This window comes from Lepus europaeus, chromosome 21 (genome assembly GCF_033115175.1).
Source record: "Lepus europaeus isolate LE1 chromosome 21, mLepTim1.pri, whole genome shotgun sequence".
NCBI lineage: Eukaryota > Metazoa > Chordata > Mammalia > Lagomorpha > Leporidae > Lepus > Lepus europaeus.
The window spans coordinates 46,997,567-47,022,444 of record NC_084847.1 but is presented as its reverse complement, the minus strand read 5'-3'; the positions used below and the strand labels follow the sequence as shown (position 1 = coordinate 47,022,444).

The 24,878-nt window shown below is 48.9% G+C and overlaps 1 protein-coding gene across 1 annotated transcript in view; it reads left to right on the top strand.

Annotated features, from left to right (window-relative positions):
* Positions 1-24,878, top strand: part of GALNT17 (polypeptide N-acetylgalactosaminyltransferase 17) — a 507,972-nt gene that overhangs the window by 469,068 nt on the left and 14,026 nt on the right. The window contains exon 9 of the mRNA XM_062179837.1: positions 11,051-11,146. Within this exon, the coding sequence (XP_062035821.1) occupies positions 11,051-11,146 (96 nt within the window). The remainder of the gene's footprint in view (positions 1-11,050; positions 11,147-24,878) is intronic.

Sequence of the window (24,878 nt, the reverse complement as noted above, 5' to 3'; positions counted from 1 at the left end):
TGCTTACCAATGGGCTGAGACCAGCTATTGTCCGAGGCCAGACAGGCTCTCAGATTTTCCAGGATGAGATCCATCATTTTTCTGAACAGCCAAACAAGTGGATTTTGCTTCTTGTTCCAAAAAAAATCATAAAGTATGCCTTTTTGAAAATGTTAGAAATAATAATAATAGCAGTCAGGAATATTTATTGAGTGATTTCAAATATGCCTGGCACCCTTCTAAGTGTTTTGCATGTATGAATGCACTTCATCTTCACCTTGTGAGGTAGCAGTATTATTTCCATTTTGTTGATAAGAAAAAGCTGAGCCTTAGAAAATGCTTGACTGACCTAAGGTCATAGAGCTTCTAGGTCATGACTCTGGGGTTGGAGGTGGGCATTGTGATGCCAGAGGTGGGTAGGATATAGATTTATTTTATTTTTTTTAAAGATTTATTTATTTGAAAATCAGAGTTACCCTGAGAGAGGAGAGGCAGAGAGAGAGAGAGAGAGAGAGGTCTTCCATCCAATGGTTCACTCCCCAATTGGTCGCAATGACCGGACCTGGGCCGATCCAAAGCCAGGAGCCAGGAGCTTCTTCCAGTTCTCCCACGCAGGTGCAGGGGCCCAAGGATTTGGGCCATCTTCTACTGCTTTCCCAGGCTACAGCAGAGAGCTGGATGGGAAGTGGAACAGCCGGGACTCGAACCAGCGCCCATATGGGATGCTGGCGCTTCAGGCCAGGGCTTTAACCCACTGCACCACAGTGCCAGGCCCATGGATATAGATTTTGATGTATGCTCTTCTTCACTCTGTATTTACACACACACACGCACACACACACATTTACTAAGACATGCTGTTCACGATGCCTACTAATTGGAAACTTTACTCAGTAAGATACAGAGAGTATTTTCCATGTCATCGACACTTTTTTTTTTTTTTTTTTTTGACAGGCAGAGTGGACAGTGAGAGAGAGAGACAGAGAGAAAGGTCTTCCTTTGCCATTGGTTCACCCTCCAATGGCCGCCGCGGTAGGCGCGCTGCGGCCGGCGCACCGCGCTGATCCGATGGCAGGCCAGGTGCTTCTCCTGGTCTCCCATGGGGTGCAGGGCCCAAGCACTTGGGCCATCCTCCACTGCACTCCCTGGCCACAGCAGAGAGCTGGCCTGGAAGAGGGGCAACCGGGACAGGATCGGTGCCCCGACCGGGACTAGAACCCGGTGTGCCGGCGCCGCAAGGCGGAGGATTAGCCTATTGAGCCGTGGCGCCGGCCCATGTCATCGACACTTTTGGATCCCTTATTCATGGCTGCGTGTAATTCCACTTCTGTGTGTTCTGTACTTTGATAAAGAACAACAATTGTGTTGCTTCCATTATTTTTTTATGTATTTGAGAGGTAGATGCTTCCATTGTTTTTAAGTTTTTATTTATGTATTGGAGAGGTAGAAATAAAAGAGAGAGACAGAGAGAGAGAGACAGAGAGAGAGAACATGCTCTTATTTGCTGGTTCATTCTCCAAATGCCTGCAACAGGTGCAGTCAAACTGAACTAGAGCTGAGAGCTGGGAGCTGGGATCTCAACCCTGGTCTCCCACATGGGTGATGGGAGCCCAGCCACCTGATCCATCACCACTGCCTCCCAGGGTGCACATTGGCAGGAAGCTGATTTGGAAGCAGAGTAGATTTTAGTGGGACTTACCTGCCTAGACTTTTCTTCTTTAAGATAAAAGCATAGGGCTGGCGCTGTTGCATAGCGGGCAAAGCCACTGCCTGCAGTGCCGGCATCCCATATGGGTGCCGTTTCAAGTCCTGGCTGTTCCACTTCTGATCCAGCTCTCTGCTATGGCCTGGGAAAGCAGTAAAAGATGGCCCAGGTCCTTGGGCCCCCGCACCTGTGTGGGCGACCCAGAAGAAGCTCCTGGCTTCGGATCAGCTCAGCTCCAACAATTGTGGCCAGTTGGGGAGTGAACCAGCAGATGGAAGACCTCTCTCTCTCTCTCTCTGTCTCTCCTTCTCTCTGTGTAATTCCACCTTTCAAATAAATAAATAAGTAAATCTTAAACAAAAAAAGTATAAGCATGTGTTTTGTGCATACACTCATCAAAGTGAGACCAAATATAAAGGATGCATCAAAAACAGAATAGCAGGGAGTGAATAATTTCTAAGACAATTGGGTAAATTGCCTACCCTCCTGGAAAAGAAATCAATTGAGCTTAGTACAGCTCTCCATATTTCTGAGTAGACTGCAGATGGACTGCAGCATTTGGTGGGAGAGGAAGCAGAGAGCACACAGACCCGGAGTTGAGTCTACTGTCTGCATGGGGAAGGGCTTTCTAAGAATGGAAGTCGTGGAAGGTGGGGCCGGTGCTGTGGCGTAGTGGGCTAAGCCTCCACCTGCAGGCATCGCTTATGGGCACCGGTTCGAGTCCCAGCTGCTCCACTTTCTATCCAGCTCCTTGCTTATGGCCTGGGAAAATCATAGAAGATGGCCCAAGTCCTTGGGCCCCTGTACCCGCATGGGAGACCCAGAGGGAGCTCCTGGCTCTGGCCATTGCAGCCATCTGGGGAGTGAACCAGTGGATGGAAGACCTCTCTCTCTGCCTCTGCGTCTCTGTAACTCTGCCTTCCAAATAAATAAATAAATAAATCTTTTTTAAAAAAAAGAAAGTCATGGAAGGAAGCCATGATGGATTTGGTCTCAGAAAGAATAAAATCATCTAGACATCACGAACATAGCGAAATGAAATGCCAGTCTGGGAACCATGTGTGTGTGCCGTGAGTCCTGTAGATGAATGGACGATGCCATTATGATGTAATGAGCCCCAGAGACCGATTCTAATTTAAAATTGACTTAAATAGCAAAATAACCCCTCTCCAAAAAACAAAGTGCAAAGAGGGTCATTTACATACACAAGAGAAAACGCAGATGGTCCAAAAACATACAGAAATTTTAATTTTGTTCCGAATGAGAGAAATCAAAGTAAAATTGTGAAGACCTTGAGGCAGCCCTTTTTTTTTTCCCTCCTAACGAACAAATCAAGATTCATTTTTGGAATATGTGTTGGTCCTTTATAGGCAAGGTCTTGAAAATATGAAAAAGCACATATCCTCCAGCAAATAGAAACCAGCTTTTTAAAAAGCCATTTGAGCCATGTGTATTAAAAAGCTTAATGACAGCCATACTTTCTCCTCCACTTGCACCCCAAGCAAATAATCTGAAATAGGGACAAAGATTCGAGGGTAAAATTGTTCGTCTCTCAATGATTTTTTTTTGCAGCAAACATGTCTTGTGAAGTTTAGTTAAATCCAAGAGGTTCCTAGTTTAGAATATTTTGAAGCCATTACAAATGATGTGTACACAACTTGAGTGACGTGAGAAAAATATTGAGACTACAATGCTTTAGGGGCTATAAAACTGGATTAGCTACTCTTTTAGTTTGGAAGCAACTGAAGAACAGGTCGAGAAATCTTGAAGGCAGTTATCTTTGGTAAGGGGACGTAGGCTTTTGTGTGTGGGGGTCCTCTGAGTTGTTTTACCAATTTCCACTGATATACACTAATTTCACAAAAAGAAGAAACAATAGTTATTAAAAGAGAAAGAAGACACATAGGAAAATGCCAGCAGGCGGCCAGGACTGCCACGGACTGCTGCACAGTCTGTACACTGCACAACTCCAGGGACTGCTGTTCACATCATCCGTGCTATAAAAGATGTTCTGGAGCTATGCAGTGCTGTCTGTGGACATAACACAGAGACCACATGTTGGTTTGTTCAAATATTCCTATGTTTTAAAAAATCAAAAATCCAATATGTCCACCCAGTAGGAAATAATAAAGATGGAAACAAAACGTATTCCGAATCCCAGTTCCCTGATGTATCCCATGTTGCCATTTTAGGGCCATTGCTGCGTCATGCCTTCTCCTGCTTGTTCAGGTCTCCCTACAGAGAAGCAGAGTTTAAATTTCTATTTATTTATTTTCATTTTTTTATTTGAAAGGCTGAGAGACATACATACACACACGCATGTGTGCGCACACAAAGAGAGACAGACAGACAAGACATTCGCTCCCCAAATGGCTGCAGCAGCCAGGTCTGGGCCAGGCCAAAGCCAGAGCCAGGAGTTCCATCCGGGTCTCCCATAAGGTATTTCAGCCATCGCCGGCTGCCTCCCAAGGGTGTGGGTTAACAGGAAGATCAGAAGTGGAGGAACCAGGATTCGATCCAGGCACTCCAGCACGGAGCCCAGTGGCACCTTACACCGCTGTATCAAATGCTTGGCCCTGAAAGATAGCTTAGGAACATGAGCACTAAATGACGGAAACCGAATGAATCAAATTTAGTTGAGTAACAAAAATGTACCGTTATGCAGACATCTCTGCTTTCAGTGTTCGCCGTCCCTGATTCTTTCTGAGAGAAGGGAGAAGCGGCTGAAGCCGGAGTGGCAGCAGACTCCATACTGTTTCTGTTCTTCGCATGATTCTGTTGCAAAGTCTTTCCCTGGGTCGCTGAATGTTTCTGGGTTTTCTGCTCCTTGCATTTTCCTATTTCTTAGCTATTTTGTTGTTCGGCTTTTTAAAACCTTTCTATTCATATGCATTGGGTAGTAGATACTATGTATATAAATTTACATATAAAGTATTGTATGATATGTACACAGTCCTCCCTTCCCCCTAATCCTTGGAGAATATATTCCAAGACACTCATGAATGTCTGACACTTTGGTCAGTAAAAACTCTAGGTATATAAGGGGTCTTCAGAAAGTTCTTGGAAAGTGTGAATTTTGAAAAAAAAACTATGCATAGATTTAAGAATATTTATGCACTGGGGCTAGTGTGGTGGCACAGGGGGTTAAGGGGCCACCTGCAATGCTGGCATCCCATATGAGCACTGGTTCAAATCCTGGCTGCTCCACTTCTGATCCAGCTCTCTGCTAATGCCCCTGGGAATGCATTGGAGGGTGACCCAAGTGCTTGGGCCCCTGCACCCATGTGGGAGACCTGGATAGAGCTCTGGGTTTCTGTTTCAGCCTGGCCTAGTCCCAACCATTGTGGCCATTTGGGGAGTAAACCAGTGGGTGGAAGATTCTCTCTCTCTCTCTCTCTCTTTCTCTCTCTCTGTAACTCTGCCTTTCAAATAAATAAATAAAAATATTTTGCACCGTTTTCTTTTTTTCTTTTTTATTTGTTTGAAAGGTAGAGTTACAGAGAGGAGGAGAATCAGAGAGATAGAGAGATGAAGAGATCTTCCGCCCACTGGTTTACTCCCTACATGGCCACAAAGCAATGGGCTGGGCCAGGCCATAGCCAGGAGCCCAGCGCTTTTTCCGGGTCTCCCTTGTGGGTACTGAGGCCCAAGCACTTGGTCCATCCTCTGCTGCTTTCCCAGGTGCATTTGCAGGGAGCTGGATTGGAAGTGGAGCAGCCGGGACTTGAACTGGCACCCACATGGGATGCCAGCATGGCAGGCAGAGGCCTAACCTGCTGTGCCACAACACCGTCCCATCAGTTCCACTTTCCATGAGCCTTTTGAACCACCCTCATGCCATGTTTTCGCTTAGGCATACATCTCTGTGATATAATTCAAATTATAATTTAGCAGGGACTAGCAACAGTAACTAAAAAAAAAAAAAGAAAAAAAGAACAATTGGGGCCGGTGCTGTGGTGTAGTGGGCAAAGCCGCCACTTGCAGCGCAGGCCCATATGGGTGCTGGTTCTAGTCCCAGCCACTCCACTTCCAATCCAGCTCTTTGCTATGGCCTGGGAAAGCAGTAGAAGATGGTCCAAGAGTGCTTGGGCCCCTGCACCCACGTTGGAGTCCCAGAAGAAGCTCCTGGCTTCTGGCTTTGGATTGGTTCAGCTCCAGCCATTGTAGCCAATTGGGGAGTGAACCAGTGGATAGAAGATGTCTTTCTCTCTCTCTCTCTCTCTGCCTCTCCTTCTCTCTGTGAGTAACTGTGACTTTCAAGTAAATAAATAAATCTTTTTAAAAAAAATAGAACAATTCTAACATAATAGCATAATAAAAGTTGTGAATTGTTTCTTCTAGAATTTTCCATTTAATCTTTTCAGACCATGCTTGGCTATTAGTGCCTGGGCTGGGGAAAGGGGAACCACTGATTTTTTTATTTATTTGAAAGATTTTTTTATTTATTTGAAAGTCAGATTTACACACACACACAGAGGAGAGGCAGAGAGAGAGAGAGAGAGGTCTTCCATCTGCTGGTTTATTCCCCAGTTGGCCACAATGGCCAGAGTTGGGCCGATCCAAAGCCAGGAGCCAGGAGCTTCTTCCAAGTCTCCCACATGGGTGCAGGAGCCCAAAGACTTGGGCCATCCTCTACTGCTTCCCCAGGCCACAGCAGAGAGCTGGATTGGAAGAGGAGCAGCCGCTGGGACTAGAACCAGCGCCCATAAGGATGCCGGCACTGCAGGCGGAGGCTTTACCTGCTATGCCACAGTGCTGGCCCCACCACTGACTCTTGTTCTTAATTCCATTATGGTTACCTCTCATTTGAAAGTATTTTGGGGTGAGCATTTGGCCCGCAGTTAGGATGTCGATTAGTTAAGATGCTCGCATCCCGCAACTGAGAGCCTGGGTTCAGTTCCCAGCTTTGGCTCTGACTCCAGCTTCCTGCTGATGGGAGCCTTGGGAAGCAGTAATGATGGCCAAGGACTTGGGTTTCTGCCACCCGTGTTGGAGACCTGGGTTAACTTCCTAGCTCCCAGCTTTGGGTGAGTTCAGTCTTGGTTCTTGTGGGCATTGAGGAAGTAGATTGGACTTTCTGTCTCTCCCCCCCTCTCTCTCTCCCCCTCTCTCTCTCCCTCCCCCCTCCCTCTCTTTCTCTCTCTCACTCCCTCCCCCTCTCCCTCTCTTTCTCTCTCTCTCTCCCTCCCCCTCTCTCCCTCTCCCTCCCTCTCCCTCTCTCTCTCTTTCCTCTCCCTCTAAAATTTTTTAAAAAGTTAACCTCCGAGCCTGCAAAATTGACAGCCAAGTAGCAGGTTGTATCAGAATTTTAACAGTTTCTCCTGTTCTCCTTGTCAACATTTCAGTTTTGCTAATGTTACCTGGGATTTTAGATCCAACCATTATTAATATCTTATTTATGTTTCATAATCTTTATGAATAACGTTTTAATCAAATCAGACAGCAACAAAATGTAAACCACGATGCAGGTGTTTCTATTTTTAAATGCACACTCCTGCTCATTCTTTGTGCCATGCCAGGGCCCCAGGAAGGGAACAGGAGCAGGTGTCAGCCAGGGGATTCACCCTACAACAGTGCTGGAGCCCATGGAGCCCAGGCCCACTGAACAAGTCACTTTCCCTGGTTGCTAAATGTTCAATCATCTCTCTTTGCTGTACCGTAGTCCATTTTCTGCTGCTATAACAAAATACCTGAGGCCGAGTCATTTCTTTATTTGAAAGTCAGAGTTACACAGAGAGAGAAGGAGAGACAGAGAAAACGAGAGAGGTCTTCCACCGCTGGTTCACTCCCCAGATGGCCACAACGGCCGGAGCCGTGCCGATCCGAAGCCAGAAGCCAGGAGCTTCTTCCGGGACTCCCACGTGGGTGCAGGGGCCCAAGGGTTTGGGCCTTCTTCCACTGCTTTCCCAGGACAAAGCAGAGAGCTGGATTGGAAGTGGAACAGCCGGGTCTCAAACCAGCGCCCATATGGGATGCCGGCACTGCAGGTGGTGGCTTTACCTGCTACACCACATCGCCGGCCCCAAGAGATCAGGTCATTTCTAAAGTGAGAGGCTTACCTAGGCCACAGCATGGGAGTCTGAGAGTCCAGGAACCTAGTACTGCCACGAGCTTGGCACCTGGTGAGGGCATCCAGACATCCCACGGTGAGACAGAGCGACTTGTAGGCTCAGCTCTCTCTTTCCCTCTTCTTACAGGACCACCAAGAGTGTTGTGGGGCCCACCTCATGACTTTGTCCAATCTTAGTCACCTCCCAAAAGCCTCACCTCCAAATACCATCGACATGGGAACGTGATTACATTTCCAACATGTGAACTTCCGAGAGACAGCTAGATCTTAGAACAGTTCCTGAAGAAAGAGATGTGGAAGCCTCACACCCCAGCTCTGACATGTGTGGGAGACACTGCCTTCCCACCTGCGAAGGCAATGGGCCTCCTGCTCTTGTGCCCAGAATCCTCTGGTCAGCTCAGGCTATGCTCGTGGCCCAAACTGACCCTGACCCCTGCTCACTTCTGCTCACCTTCTTTTGGCCTTTTGCTTTTTTCAGAAAAAAAAATTAAGGATTTATTTATTTATTTATTTATTTGAAAGGCAGAGAGAGAGAGAGAGAATCTTCCATCCATTGGTTCACTCCCCAAATGGCTGTGGCTGGGCCAGGCGGAAGCCAGGAGCCTAGAACTCTATCCAAGTCTCCCTCGTGGGTGTTTGGGGTACATTAGGAGAAAGCTGGATCAGAAAGTGGAGCATGCAAATTTTTTAAGTTTTTATTTATTTATTTGACAGGTAGAATTATGGACACAGAGAAAGAGAGAGATCTCCCATCCACTGGTTCACTTCCCAAATGGTGACAATGACCAGAGTTAGGCAAATCCAAAGCCAGGAGCTTCTTCCAGGTCTTCCACATGTGTACAAGGGCTCAAGCACTTGGGCCATTTTCTACTGCTTTCTGAGGCCATTAGCAAAGAGCTGGATCGGAAGTAGAGCAGCCGGGACTTGAACCAGTACCCACATGGGATGCCTGGACTACAGGTTGAGGCTTAGTTCACTACACCACAGCTCCAGCCCAGCATCCGAATATTGAGCCTACACTTACTTGGATTGCAAGTGCTATAGGCAGTGGTTTAACCTGCTGAGCTACAGCACCGGCTCCTGTCCTTTAGCCTTGATTTATGGGAAATCCCTCATATATGTGTGTAACATATGTAACAGAATCATACGATAAGGCAGAAGCCCATGTGGCTGCCGTGTTCCACTGAGATGGAAAATACAACTTGGCCAGCCTTGCTTCTGGGTGTTCCTTGTAGGGGAACAAGGCTCAGGACTCTCTGAACTCTCAGAAGGTCAAGGGCATTCTCCTTGTATTTGCTCAGGGACTGTTTTATGCAGGTGTGTGTGAACCTTAGCTCCATGCCAAGCACTTAGCAAGCCCTTGGTAACTCTTTGTTAAATTACTGGATGATAGATTTCATTGCAACAGCAGTAGAAACAGGATTTTAAAGCCAGACAACCTGAAAAAAAAATGATGTGAAAGAAATATGCCATAAACACATTCATCTATCCTTAATATGTAAAGAGTCTTGGCAAATCTATAACAAAACCACGTATGATCCCAACTGGGAGGTAGACAGACAGTCCTCCAACAGGAGAAGGATTGCTAAACATTAAACATTCCAACGCACTGCTAATGGTAAATTTATAATGACAAGGGATCTTTCTTTCCTTCTCAAAACACAGTATTTTTAAATGGTGAGACACAGAGTGTGTGAATTAGTCAGGAATTAGTTCCAACCTCCCAGACAGCAGCTGGCCAGCATGCTTTAAGGACATGAAGGTGTAACCCCAGTTCTAGGATTTTATTCTCAAGAAAATCTAAAATGTGAACCAAGTTTTGTCCATCAGGTTGTTCATCACAGCCAAAACTGAACAAAATCAAATTGTCCAAAAATTGGGGGGAAAATTGCTTGTGTGAAAGGATGTTGAACCACTGTTATCTTGCTTCATATTTTTCTAGGTGTTTTTGTGAGATGTGTGATCCTTACAAACGTAAAAAGATTTTAAACTCCTGTTAAAAAAAAATGCTCGCTCCCCCAAACCACGTCACAGCTTGAGTGTGTCTTTTCCTTGCTTTTCAACTGACCCCTGGGTAATTTGGTTCCTATGGAGATTATAATCTGTGGGCTGCACTGTAAATATATATGGGGGAGACCCCAACAACCAGGCTTTTTTCTCACTCCTGGAGTTCGCGGGGTGGTGGGTGGGAGGAGAGCCGAGACAGAGCCACAGTGAGCCAGGGGGAACTGAATTAGAGGTTCCCACTGACTTCCAAAGAGAAAGAGCTGGGTTCAGGGACTTTGTCTTGGGGACTGAACTACTCATCTTTTCATCACTATCGCAGGTCCCTGAGAGGAGCTTTAGAATGAAGAGGGCTCGTTTCAGCTGGCATTGTGAAGGGTCACAGCCCAGTAGCCAGGTGTCCGAGGAGAGTGGAGGCTGGTGATGGTGGAGGGATTACGTGGAAGCTGGAAAGCAGAGAGAGAAACAGAGAGCACCGTCATTTTCTATGTAGTCTCTCCTTCTAAGGCCACCGGGATTTGGCCATAAAGGTTCCACCCTAACAACCTCATCAAATCCAGTCATCCTCCAACACCCTTATGGGATTAATTTCCATCCTTAACCCATTAACACATCAGGGATCAAGCCTCCAACACATGGTCATTTGGGGGACACCCAAGGTGTTCTCCAAACCCTTACAGGGACACTTGTCTATCCCCCCCCCCCCCAACACGCAGGTGTGTTCCAAACACCTAGGACAGCACTTGGCACAGCACGGGCATTCGATAAATATTTTTTGAGTCTGTGACTCAATCTTGCTAGCGCTCTTTGTAATGGCAGAGGGCTTGCTTGCTTGCTCACGCCGCCATGCCAAGGCCAAGAAGCTGGCCTGCGAGTCCAGGGATTACTGAAGCCCATGTTGGTGCTCAAGGCCATGTAGGATTTGTTCATATATCTCAGGCCCCATCTCAGGCTTCCCTGAGATGCTTGGAAACCTCCCATGTGGGTAACCAGTGTTGCTCTTCCCAGCTCACCCTTAAGATTCTCTATTATGCTAGAGGAGGAACTGTGAGGGCTGGGGGCAGTGCACCCAGGGCACACACAGGTGGCTGTATCCATGCCACCCACTCAGGGACTTTCTTTTTCTGCCTACAGTGATGACCCCATGGACTTGAGACTTGGCCCTCACTTGGGGAAGACTTGTGGCTTTGCCAACCTGAAGTCAGAACCCAGGCATGGTGGGATGCCAGCTGGTTGAAGAGGGGAATTTTCTGGAAGTGAGCTCTGACATGATGTCTTGTCTCTTCCTGCAGCTTCGCAACAACAAGGCGAAAGATGTGTGCTTGGACCAGGGGCCGCTGGAGAACCACACAGCAATACTGTACCCGTGCCATGGCTGGGGACCACAGGTAGGAACCCATCTCTGACCAGGAAGGGAGTAAAGTCACCGGCCCACAGCGGCCTCGTAGGACTTCTGGAAGCTTCTGCCGCCCTCGACTTTGGTAGCTGTTATCTGTTCTGAGTCTTACAGAGAAGGTGAGAGGCGCTTGCTCTTTGTTTCTCTAAAGAAACTAAGGGGAGGACTCGTGAGTGGCTGCTCAGGTGATCAGAGGATCCGTGTGCCTGTTCCATCCTGTGCTCATCTGTAAAGAAAAACCGTATGTGCGTGTGCTGTCGTTGCAACCTCATATACCCGCTTAACGCCTCCAAGAAACGCGGAACAGGTGCTGCCTGGGGACCTGAGAGACACGCCCACCCTGGAAGACCGGCACTGGTTTGTCGGTAGGCATAGCTGGATCGTGAGTACTGGAAGAAGAAAAAACCTTTAGCAGGAGCGTTTCAGCAAACTCAGGAGATCGCCCGAGAAAGTGCCAGATGGTTAACCAGCAAGTGCAAATAGACCCCTGGTGAACGAATTTCCTTGGGCAACTTTGTGCTGACTAGGGGTGTGTATGCATGTGTGTGTGTGTGTGCTTCTGTAGGTGTCTCCAAAGAGCTTTGCAGAAACTCTATAATATTGGGAGGAAACAATTCCAAAAATATCATCAGGCTTGAGAGTCATACAATTTTTTTTAAAGATTTTTTATTTATGTGAAAGGCAGAGCTACAGACAGAGAGAAAAGTCTTCCATCCATTGGTTCACTACCCAAAAGACCACAACAACCAGAATTGGAGCAATCAGAAGCCAGGAGCCAGGAGCTTCTTCCGGGTCTCCCACGCAGGTGCAGGGGCCCAAGGACTTGGGCCATCTTCCACTGCTTTCCCAGGCCAACAGCAGGGAGCTGGATCAGAAGTGGAGAAGCCGGGACTCGAACCGGCGCCCCTATGGGATGCCAGCCCTGACAGTCATAAAAAATTAAAACATGATTCTGTCAACCGAGGAGTCGCAAGAGGCAAGCTGCAAACTGGGAGCAGCTTTCTGCTGCACCCAAGAGGAGCACTGGGTGGTCAGTTCCAGCCCAGGCTCACAGACTCTCCCTGGGTCTGAGGTTATACATGGAAGCCCCAAGCAGGATGCCATCCCTCTTGCTCTCTCAGCACATGCAAAGTCACGTTCACACACACACACACATGTGCACATGTAACGGCTCATGGAATTTTCCCACCTCACAGCAGTCTTGCTTTCCAGTGAGCCCAGCTCTTGGAAAGACAAGCATTGTGTTCCTTCCCCTGCCACTGTGGACAGTTCTCATAGTCCAGACCCTCAGCCTCTCTCTGAAGGTGGATGAGCCTTGTCAGCAGGTTGCCGGTCAAATCGTGAGCCATTGGATCCTTGTAGGAACTCTGGGGGAAGGGGAGGCAGACAACACGAGGAAACTGAGGCACAGAGAGAAAAGTCGCTGTGAGCAAAGCAAAGCAGAACCCAACCCTGCAGCACAGGCCAACCAATTTCAATTCCATTCAAATCCGTTGAATTCAGTTTCATTTATTGAGCTCTACTTCTGTACACCGTTGGCTAACAGTGCCTGTGGGAAGCAGGGAACGACGGGAAACCCATACTGCTCCTGTCCGGGGGTTAGTGTGCAAAGCAGTATGGACAAAGAGTCAAATGCATGTCTTCATTCATTCCTTCAGCCACTCAACAAATAGGATGCTACTTCCAAAAACTGATGGAAAAATGGAATTAAAAAGTAAGCTTGCGTAAGTGCAAAAACATCTTGAAATCCATGCGGGGGGGGGGTCTTCAAAAGTTTGTGGAAATATGTACCATGAAAAAAAAATTACGTGGATTTTAGGTTTCCTTGCACCAAAATAAACTTACCTTGCACTGACATTTCCGTGAGTGTCGCAAAGGGCCCTCGTCCATCTTGATCGTGTGGTAAACGCTCCTCACAGCCGTGTACAGGTGCACAGCAGGACACTGCAGGTCCTTGCTGTCGGTTACAGGGTCGGGGAGAGACAGGAGCCCACAGCACAGGGAGAGCAGCCCTGGGTGCTGGGAGATGACAGACAACATGCGTTTGGGGCTCAGAAAGGATGAGGGAATGGGGAGCTGAGGGATAAGGCAGAGGAGAGATGGAGAGGCAGATGGTAAGAGGCCTGGTAAGGTGTGCCCCAGGCATGGTTTGTACGCTGCATGTCATCCACTCCTGGGTGCCACCCAGGGCCAAGAGGTCCTATGTGGGGCCTTAGATTTGGCATCTGCATCTCTCATGGTCCCCAGGAGATGCTGGTGGGGAGCTGGCTGAGTTGGGACTTGGTCCTGAGGGTATGGGGAGCCCCTGAGGGGTTCAGGAGGGATTGAGATGTTTAGAATGGGCACAACCAACCCAGGGATGGCGGTGTGTGTGTGTGTGGGGGGGGGTGTCTTGGAATAGAGAGATTAAAATCCATCACCACCTCAGCTAGTCTCAGCCCAGACTACTGGAAGAAGGAGTGGAGACCCAGGGTACCGGGACAGAAGAGCCTGAACGGAACCCAGCAGGAAGGAGGCAGGGCCCAGAGCACCCCACCTGTGACACCCACGTCTTCCTACCCAGGAGGCTGGAGTCAGGGTGCTGAGCCAGGCGGATTCCGGCACTAACCCACCTTTTGCTGCACTTGACCGTCCTTATGGGAAGTTCCAGGAGTAGCTTTTAGGAGAGCACTTACCTCCCAGGCTTCCTCTTCCTGTCTTTTGAATAAGTAACATTTGATGTGAGTACGTACCAACGGTGGCACAATAGAGAATACCCCATTGAAGCTATACCCATGATCAAAAAGTGGCCATAGTGGTTAAGACGCCACTTGGGACACCCAAGTCCCCGTATCAGATTGCCGGAGTTTGGGTTCTGGCTCTGCACCTGATGCCAGTGTCCTGCTAGCGCACACCTGGAAGGCAGCAGGTGGTGGCCCAAATCGTTGGGTTCCTGCTACCCAGTTGGGAGCTCTGGATTGAATTCCTGGCTCCTGGCTTTGGCTTGATGCAGCCCCAGATGTTGCAGAACCAACAGACCCAACCAACCCCGTGTGTGTGTGTGTGTGTGTGTGGCGGAGGGGGGGTTCTGTACATATATAAACATGTATTAAAAGCACATATTGAAAAGAAGTGGCCTGAGAAAACTGCCTTCTCCTGTGAGTGGCAACTGAAGTCAAGAAGGCCTGGTAAATGTCTCCCAGGGACCCGAGGGTCTCCTAGCTCTGTGCAGTTCTTCTCTGCTTTGGACCTCTCAGGGGGAAGGTTTTAGGAGCCGCTCAGGAAGTTCTCGGCTCAGCCTGAGGACCAGGACTTGACAATGGCCGTGTCTGTCTTCCGTGCTCCTGTGGCCACCTCCTCCCTGCACCTTCTGCCCTCCCCGTCTGTCCCAGCACCCAGAACTCCCCTTTTGGCCTTGTGGTGCTCCTAACTCCACACACAGTCTGCTGCAAACCCCTGTGAACTTGACCTTCTTCATCCGTCTGTCCAGGGCCCTCTTTTTTACTCCTTGTACATCCTCTCCCTCAGGGCACAACCCAGTGGCCACCTCCTAAACAGAGGCAGCAGGGCAGCATGGTCAGTGTTTTTCCAGGAGCCTTTACCCTGATGATGGCTACTTAGTCACCCCTACACGCAGGCCAGAGCCAAGCACCAGGGTCCCTCCCTGCTGGGAGCTTAGTGGCCCCCACAGCCTAGCCCAAGTCTTTGTCGGGAAACTGCTGGAACTCCTCTCTCTTCCACCTGCATACAGAGCTTTTCCAAAAAAAAAAAAAATGTATGCTCTTGCCACATAGCTGATGACGGGAGGACCACCCAAATTAGGCATCGCCTTGCTCTCCCAACTCCTGGACGAACACCTCCAAGCGGGCCCTGGCTGCTGTCCATCAGCTCATTTTTTTTTTCCAAGTAGATCAAATGTTGTTTCTGTGCCACCTCATGTTCTGAATTAGAGGGGCCCCTTGGCTGGGCTTCCAGCTTCCAAGCTGTTTCTCTGGCCACTCATCAAGGCTCCCTCCCTCTCCAAAGCGGCTCGCTCTGGCAAGGATTCCTGCCGCCCGCCCAGCACAGGCCTTGGCATCTTATTAAACCAAGTTCTACGGCGGGATCTTCGCTCCTTCAGCCGGGCAACTCCCAGGGGAAAAAAAAAGTAACAGGTGCACCAGGGACACTGTTAGCTTAATGAATGGATTCTGTGTTGTAATTGATCACCAAACAGCAATTAAGCAGGGATAAAGTCGGCACCAAGGGGGGTCATTCCCTGTCTTGCCACATGTGTTTGGCCACAAGATAGAAACAGTTCCCAGCCACTTGGAGAGCCTGTCCTGAAGCATGTGTCAGCAAGCTCCTTGGTAGCCACGGCTGTGTCTGGTTACTGATTCCAGTTAGACAAACATCAGCTTCTTCTTGGAGCCTAAGTTTTCTTTTCAAATAGAATGTCAAGGATGGGGGTACAGCCTTAAGCAAGTGGAGCAGGTGGTCTTTCTTTAAGATACATTCATTTATCTGAGAGTCAGAATGACACAGAGAGGGGGAGAGATAGGACATGTGTGTCTGACAGAGATAATGAGAGAGAGAGAGAGAGAGAGAGAGAGGAATCTTCCATTCACTAGTTCATTCCCCAAATGGCTGGGACTGGTCCAGGCCAAACCCAGGAGTTTAGAACTCCATCCAAGTCTCTCACGTGGTGGCAGAGGCCAGAGCACCCAGCCTGTGTTCTGCTGCCTTCCCAGGCTCATTGGCAGAAAGCTGGATTGGAAGCAGAGCAGCTGAGACTCAAACCAGCCCTCTGATATGGGATACAGGCTTTGGGAGCGGAAGCTGAACCTGCTGCTGAACCGTAGGCAGGTGGTGTTGTGTAAGGAGGTCCACAAACCCCAACCCCAGCAGCTGGTTTTGGCCTTCCTGGGGCCACATGTGAGCTGATCCCCAAGCTGGAGAAAATGTATGAAGACCCAGCAGCTCCAGCTGCCCCACGGGGAGTTGGCCACAGAGTCACCCCCCGCTGCCAGACTCTTAACTGCTGCTTCTTCCAGTCCAGCGGCTCCACCTCCCCAGCATCAGCGTCTGATTTCCTTGAGAGGCAGAGCTGTGGGTAGGAAGGAGGTAGGCAGTGCTGTCCTAGGTGCCCAGGGTTGGCTGTAGCAGCTTCCTGCCTCCCTAGCTCCCCTGAGGCTCCTAAGCTGTCCACACAGGTCCCTGCAGCTGAGCTGCTGTCCAAAGTGCTGACTGTGCAGTGTGTGGTGGGTCAGAGCTAAGGCTGGTAGTCCAGGGTGGTCAACATGGACAGAGCACCAGGGCCCAGATGAAGGACAGAGGCTTCCCAGACGCATCAGATGGGACTCACGGACACTGAGAAGCACCTGGAAATTTGTCTCAAATGCTTGTTCCTGAGTCCAGCTCAGATCTATGGAGAGGGGAGCCTGCATTCTGCAGGTTAACAAATACCTCCCAGCATGCTGCTGTCGCACAGGGCTTAAGACGTTTCTTTTTTTCTTTTTTTTTTGTTTTTACGATTTATTTGAAAGTCAGAATTACAGAGAGAGGGAGAGAGGGAGAGAGAAAGAGAGAATGAGAATCTTTCATCCTCTGGTTCACTCCCCAATTGGCTGCAGTGCCCAGGGCTGGGCCAGGCTGAAGCCAGGATCCAGGAGCTTCATCCAGGTCTCCCATGTGGGTGCAGGGGTCTAAGCACTTGGGCCATCTTCTGCTGCTTTCCCAGGCACATTAACAGGGAGCTGGATGGGAAGTGGAGCAGCCGGGATTTGAACCGTCACCCACAGGAGATGCCAGCACTGCAGATGGCAGCTTAGCTCACTTTGCCAGACCCCCTTGAGACATCTCTTGCAACACCTGCATCCCATATCACAGTGCATCGGTTCATGTCCTGGTTCTACTTCCAATCTGATATTCTGCTAATGGCACTCTGGAGTAATTTCTCAAGGACATGGGTCCATGCCACCCATGTGGGACACCTGAGTTGAGTTCTGGGCTTCTGGCTTTGACCTCACCCAGCTCTAGATGATGTAAGCATTTAGAGAATGAAGTAGCAGATAGAAGATTCTCTCTGTCTCTGTGGCTCTCTCTGTCTGCCGTTCAAATAAATAAAAATCTTGAGAAACTCAAACACTTCCAGGTGCTCTTTCCTGCCAAGCAACAAGGATTTCTTGAGTATTCATCATGGACAACATCTTGTGGTAGACATTCTGAGTAACGCTCACTCTCCTTGTTTGCCCAGGACAGGACCAACGTGTGCCTAGTGTCCCAACTTAGTTTATTTTTTTAATTTATAATACTATCTTAGTTTATACATATTTTTTCTTAATCTGTTGCCCCAAAAATTCTGTAGAACACTTTTGTAATGCACCCTTCCCTCCGCTTCTCCACACTTTTAAAAAAAGATTTATTTATTCATTTGAAAGCTGAGCATCAGACAGACAGACAGACAGACGGATCTTCCATTCTCTGGTTCCCTCCCCAAATGGCCACAACAGCCAGAGCTGGAACACCCTGAAATCAAGAGTTTGGAACTGCATCCAGGTCTCCCACCTGTGTGGCAGGGACTCAAGTCCTTGAGCCATCATCTGCCTCTTTCCCAGGCGTCTTAGGAGCCGGGGCCCAACCCAGCATTCTAATGAGTTGCCGAAGTTCCAGTGGGCTGATTAACCCACTGTACCAAAATACCCTCCTTGCTTTTGTATGCATCAAATCTAGGAGCAGCTTACCTGGGTGCCTGCAGATTCTGGGGTGGCTCTTCTCCCCCAAGCTGAGGGTCCCAGCCCCTCTGGGTATGGGCTCCCAGTGGAGTAAGTCCCTGGGGATTTTGGCAGCATTCTTCGGAGTAGCTACTCTTGGTGATGGAGGGTCCTTAAGACAAAGCGTGCACCGTGGAGAGGAATCAAGGCTGTCGCTCCCTGCTCGAGGGGTGTCAGGCTCTGTGCTGAGGATCTTGTATGTGTTGGAGGGGATCATCAGCCCTGTCCCCTCTGTTTGTCCTCCCTGTCGCATGTTTTCTCTCCCTCCCCTTCTTTGCTAAAGGACTCACATTTCCCTACCTCGGTGAATTCATCACCAGAATGACAGGCGAGGATTCTTTTATCCCATAATTACATTTAATCTGATCTTGAACTCGTTCTCTGATGGCTTCATCTTTTAAGTGATACATCATCCAAGCACCTTGTCACGATGATGCATTGTGCCGACGGGGTTCTCGCGGGCCCGCGGAGTGACAGGGCTCCCGTGAGCCATTAGCATGGACGAGGCGCCACCAGTCCTTGGCAAACGCAGGCATGAGTGACATCTAGCAGCCGCTTGGCTTCCAGATAGGCCCGAGTAAGGGTGGCGGTTCCGGGGATGGAACCGTTGGGAGCACACTGAAGCTGTAGCCCGAGAAAAGATGGCTGTGCCCCAGAAACAGGCAGGTGCTTCTGGGAACAAATCTCCCCTGTTGGGTAAGAAGCAAACCCCATGGTCCTTTTAATGGGTGAGGTTCTCATTCAGGATTCCTTGCTAGGGTTTCAGGGGACCCATACTTCCTTCCACGCCATCTGCTCTGGTTCCCTTTTCTGCTTCCCGTCCCTGCTCCCCCTCTTTAATTACCCCCTGACAAGTGGCTCTGCAAGGTCCACGTTCAGGGCTGGATTTCCCAAATGGTATCCAGACATAAATGCACAAACCTTGGATGTTCCCTAAGGCAGACCCAAGGTCATGGAGGAATTATGGCACTTTTTCTTTCTTGCCGGGATGGACTGATAAGCTATTCTTTCCAGGAATTCACAGTTACAATCCTAAGTTATTTCTCCACGGAGATTCTTAATTAAAAGGTTTGTGTCTCCTTAGAAGTTTGGATGATTATTTTTCCACACCCACACCTGATTGAGGCAGGTTCTGTGTTCCTGCTGGCCTTGGAATGAGGAAGTCAAACTGCACAATAGGATGGTGCCGACATGGCCAGGCAAACCCTCCTACCAGACTCAGAGATGTCAAGTTCAACATCCAGAAAACAGAGAGGCACTGCTGATCTTACTAATTTTTTTTTTCATTTTTACTGAAGGAACAAGAGCATTACAAAGTGTTTGGAAAATACAAATTTAAATCATTCAGAATCCTAGCACATAAAGCAACTTTCATTGCCGATGCTTGCTTTAAGCCTTTTTTTTTTTTTTTCTTAAAAAGAAGTATGTTGGGACTGGCGCTCTGGTGTAGCAGGCATAGCCACCACCAGCAGTGCCAGCATCCCATACTGGCACCAGTTTGAGTCCCGGCTGCTCCTCTTCTAACCCAGCTCTCTGCTGTGGCCTGGGAAAGCAGTAGAAGATGGTTCAAATCCTTGGGCCCTTGCACTCACATGGGAGACCCAGAAGAAGCTCCTGGCTTCAGATTGGCTTAGCTTCAGCCATTGCAGCCATCTGGGGAGTGAACCAGCAGATGGAAGACCTCTCTGTCTCTCTCTGCCTCTGCCTCTCTGTAACTCTCTTTCAAATAAATAAATAAATATTTTAAAACAAACAAAAAGAAATATCTTGATTTCCTAAGCTGTGTCCACATCATTGAATTAATTTTTTAAAACACATTGCTGCTTCTGAATGAGCAGGTAAAAAGTTATTTGGTGCTCTGTCTTTGTAATTCTTACACATCAGGTGCAAACCACCATAACAGCCTCACCCGCCAATCATTGAGTTCAAAGAGCCTCTATTTCTGCTTGGAGCAGTGGTATCTGTTGAATGATCATTTTCTTTTCTTTTCTTTTCTTTTTTTTTTTTTTTGTTAAAGATTTATTTATTTTAAAGTTAGAGTGAGAGAGGTCTTCCAACTGATGGTTCACTCCACACATGGCCGCAATGACCAGGGCTGAGCCAGGAGCTTCTTCCAGATCTCCCATGTGAGTAGCAGGGGCCAAGCACTTGGACCCTCCTCCACTGCTTTTCTCAGGCCATTAGCAGGGAGCTGGATCAGAAGTGGAGCAGCCGAGACACAACCAGTGCCCATATGGGATGCCAGCACTGCAGGCATCAACTTGACCCACTACACCATGACAATGACCCCTGAATGATCAGTTTCAAAGATGTTGCTTACTGGAGATGAACAGGGTCTGAGAATGTGGCCAATCACAAATGAGGGTGAATTTTGCAAAGGTTAGGGCTGGTGTGAGTGAGCCCCATGGTATAGAATTCAGGACCTCAGGGGTCTGGGTTTCCATCAGAGGAGGACTGAGCAAGACCAACTGTTAGCAATGGAATGTTCTAGATTGTCCTCTACAACCTGCCTGGCTCAGGAACTCGGGGCTATGCCAAGTGCCGTGTGCTGGAGAACTTGATGGGACTCCACCCTCATTGGGAAGGATGGCCCTGTCCATTCTCTTATTAGTTACTGGGAGATTCAAGGCCTTCTCCAGGTCACTCTGACATGGCGGTGCCAATGCCAGCTCCCTTGATGGGGGCGCATAGTGCTGCACTGGTGGTCTCTCATGTCTTCCATCCTGTGACATCAGTGACTCAGTGTTTTCAGGGATGGACCCTGTTTCCAAGGGACTTCTACCAATTCCATGGGCGTAATACGGCTCCCCCAAGGCTAGGGTCGTGCCTACAGCACTCAGTTTGGGTTTGGTCAGGAACAGGAAAGATTTAAACTTGGCGGACACATGGTGAGCCCAAGGCCCACCCCAGACCGCTCGTCGTAGCATGCTCTGTTAGAGATAAGGCTTCTAACACATGGCTGAGGTGAGCCCGGAGCTGGCCAGAGCCAGGCGTGGGTCGTGAGGTCTTTGTTCCCTGCCTTCTAAGGACACCAGAAATCAGGAAAGGGCCCTTCGCCCACATCTACACCAAAGCGGACTCTTCCATGGTGGGGTCAGGAGGTGTTTACTGTCTGTGTCTCACACCCAGCAGGCATTCCAGCTCACACCCTATGCCAACCTCAAGCCTCGGTAAGTGTCACTAAAAAGTCCCTCTTTGTAAGAAGTCCTTTTGGGAGGAACAGGAGTGGAAAGTCACCACCTAGAATTGAACCATTAGAAGCCAGCAGTGATTCCAGGTCCTTTCAATGTATGGCTTTGCATAAATATTGTAACATGCCCAGGAGGCACTTGTTATATCTCTGTATAAGGAAGACGAGGCTTGTCAAGATCAAATGAATGGTTTGTAGTCCCAAGTTCATAGACATGGCAAGGTCAGGGCCTGCATTGTGAGACAGCTGGTTAAACTGGTGCTTGTGACACTGGCATCCTGTATCTGAATGCCGGTTTGAGGTCGGGCTGCTCTGCTTCTGATTCAGCTTCCTGCTAATGTGCTTGGGAAGGCAGTGGAAGATGGCCCAAGTACTTGGGACTCTGTCCCCTATGTGGGAGACCTGGATGGAGCTCACTCTGGGCTCCTGATTTTGGCTTGGCCCAGCCTTTGCCATTGCAGCCTTTTGGGGAGTGAACCAGCAGACAGAAGAGCACTCTGTGTGTGTGTGTGTGTGTGTGTAAGACTGCCTTTCAAATAAATAATCAACTCTTTAAAAATGATAAAGTCAAGTTTTCAAAGGCCAGGTGTTGGATTCTAAGATCTTACAGACATGATACATGACTACAAAGGAGTTTGGGAAATGGAAGAACGCCATTGGACAACCACCACAGTTATTACTGCTGCAACCCAGAGCTGTCCGTGCATGCTGGAATTAGTGGATGAAAATATGAAGAAACACAAGATCATTGCATAGTTTCCGGGGGAGGGGAGAGAGAACAACTTGACAGTCAAGGAACTCAGAAAACATCACCTTAACCAAGTGATCAAATGACCAAGAGTCACATCAGCAGTCCCCAAACCTGCCCCTGGTAGGATGCACCAAGAAGGGCACCCCTCTGGGTTTTCTTGCTAAAAACGTGTAACTGTCTCAAGTCTAACTATGGAAAGCCATCAGATAAACCCCAAGAGGAGAACAGCCTACAAGACACCTGCCCAGGGCTCTTCAGAGGGTAGGAGACCTCTGCCTGTCTGTCTGTCTCTCTCTCTCTGTATTCCAAATAAATAAAAAAATTAATTAATGATAAAAAAAAAGATGATGAAGAAAAGATGGAACAGAAAGGAACAGGTTGTGTTTCCAAAACATAAGTGGGACATCTCACCAACACTGTGGACTAATGTTCAGAAAGTATTTGCTCTGTCATCTTAATTTGAACAAAACCATACCAAACCCTATATTTCCTTTGGGTCCCATTTTGGGATATTGGAGCAGAAATTTAGACTATTTTTTTTCCTGACACAAACATGTGGAAGTGGATTGATCTGTCAGGCCAGGTTTACCCTTCCAAAAATTACCATTTCCCAGCTCGTTTTAGCAGAGCTTATAATGCCGAAGGCTCCAGATTCCAGGACGAGAGGTTTCTTCCAGGAAATACTCCCCATGGTTGAGAAAGGGGGCGGTGCAGAGAGTGGTGTGTACAGATATGAACTCTGCACAGACACATACAAGTGCTTTATCGCTTGCTGTGTTGTGGCCGTCGGGGGAGCCCAGGGTAGACACTGCCTTGCACCCGGCTCCAGGACATGTGCAGCGTGAATGGAGCCAGTCTGGGTGGGGAGCTCTACACCCCAACCAGGGAAAAGCCCCTGTGCCAGTGGTGGGAGCTTGGCTTGTGAAGTCAGGCGGAAAAAAAAATAGGGTTCCTTCAGCACAAAGAGGAGGAAGGGGAGTGCCCTGACGATTGCAGGGTTATCATCATTGGTTAATGTAAATGGCAATCATGTTATGCAAATGAATAGCCCAGAACAAGGTCTGGAGTGTTGTGGATGCTCAGTGACGTGGGGTGGCCTGGACTCGAACCCCAGGAGTTGGTTCCATTTTCAGAGCATCTACACACATGGATAAGTCACACACATGAAGATCGCCGGGGCCAACTCTGGCTCTGAAAACCAGCGTGGGTGAGGCTGAGCACGGCTGGTTTTTTGGACATTTAGCTCCTGACTTACCCGTGTTCAGACTGTTCAGCTTTACAGTGGAGCAAGTGCGTCCCCTTTCTGCACTTCACGGTCATTGCAGGAGACATTCAGCATCCTGTTGTGAAATCGGCTTTGTGTTGGGTGGGCTTTGTGTTGACTGATGCGCGTTTAAGGTAGCCTAGGCTAAGCTTTGATGTCTGCTGTGTTAAGCGTTTTCAGTGTGTTTTCATTTTATGACGGATGTCCTGGGCTGTAGCCCCATTGGAAGTCAAGGAGCCTGGGGTGAGTTAGTGAACGAGCCTGGAGCTGAGCTCTCTCCTACCTCCCACCCCCATAAGCTGTGAAGGGGCAGTGAGTCCAAGATTTGAGGCTATGTGGACTAAGGCCCAGAGGTGTGAGCAGGGCACAGGGGTTGCTTTGAGACTGCAAACTCAAGATACCGTCAGCACAATCCCAGGCTCAGTCTTTCCACAAATCCGGCACATAGGATCTGGACCAAACCATGGAAACAGAACAGGAGTGGGAGAAGACTTAACAGGAGCTAAGCAGGGGAGATGATGGGGGGACAGGTCACATACAAATAGCCAAAGACCCAAGCCAAGAGAGCCTAGGGAGAGGGGAGCTGCCTGGGGACACCCGGCTGCCCAGCCAGACAGCTGAAGCATGTGAGTCATCAGCCCTTGGACAAGCGGCTCCAGCAAAGAGCAGGAAGCCCAGAGAGCCTGAGAGCTAGAAAGGAACAGGAAATGGTGGCGGTGGGAGGCCATATTGGAATCTGCGCTAAAGACCTCAGCCAGCCAGCGGTAGATGAAAGCAAGGAAAAGGATAGCAACGAATAGGTACACAGACCTTTCTCACCAGCTCATTTAATCTGCACTCCTGCCCTATGAGGGGATTCTGTGATTACCTCCATTTTCAAGCTGAGAAAATAAACTCCCTTAGGGCTAAAGTCAGTGACCCAGAGTCACTGAATTACCGATTGGAAGAGCTGGGATTTCTTAAGCGGGCCCCCCAGCATCCAGGTCCTTAGCCTGTGTGTTCTGCCTCTTTGGTCACACAGCACGTGGCCAGCGATACCATAGCTGATGGCAGATGAAGAACATAGGGGCCACTGAGCTGCGGTACGGATGTCACTCTGATTATGCTAAGAAGGAGCCAGGTGTCACCAGCACTTCCATGCTGGGCCGGAATACAACCCTATCTTCCCGCGTCACATCCAGAAACAAGGAAGAAGTGCAGTTGTCCGTCACCTGTCTTACTCAGAAATGGAGTCTTGCTCCCCTCACCAGCTGAGCGGTTGGGGTGAGCTCCGTGCCTCCTGGTCCCTGGGAAGTCTGAGTGCTGTCCTGCTGCCACTCAGCCCTCCCAGCCCTCACCATGCTGCTCCCCACACCAGGAGACCCCCAGCTCCCTCCGCAAGGCTGGTGTGGGTCAGATCCTGCCATCCGGCACCCCCACACTGTAAACACACACACAGACACACACACATTGTCACTGTCCCGGCTCCATCTATTCCTGGAACTGTCCTGGAGAAAAATCAGCCCAATGTTTTGTGATACAGCTCCCATCTCTGCATGCATCCCCAGGAGAACGTGCATTTTCTGGAAAAGATACTGCACCCGGCCTGATGAGTCATACAGTAGAAGAGGAAAGATTGAGAAGGAAGGCCCCTGGGACCATCTCAACTTCCAGGAACTTGCCCATTCTGCAGAAAACACACAAAGGGGAAAAGTACATGTACAATGGACTCAAAAGACTGGTTTAGAGTAGGGCATTTGATGTAGTGGTCAAGATGCTACTTTGGTCACCCACCTGCAATATCTGGGT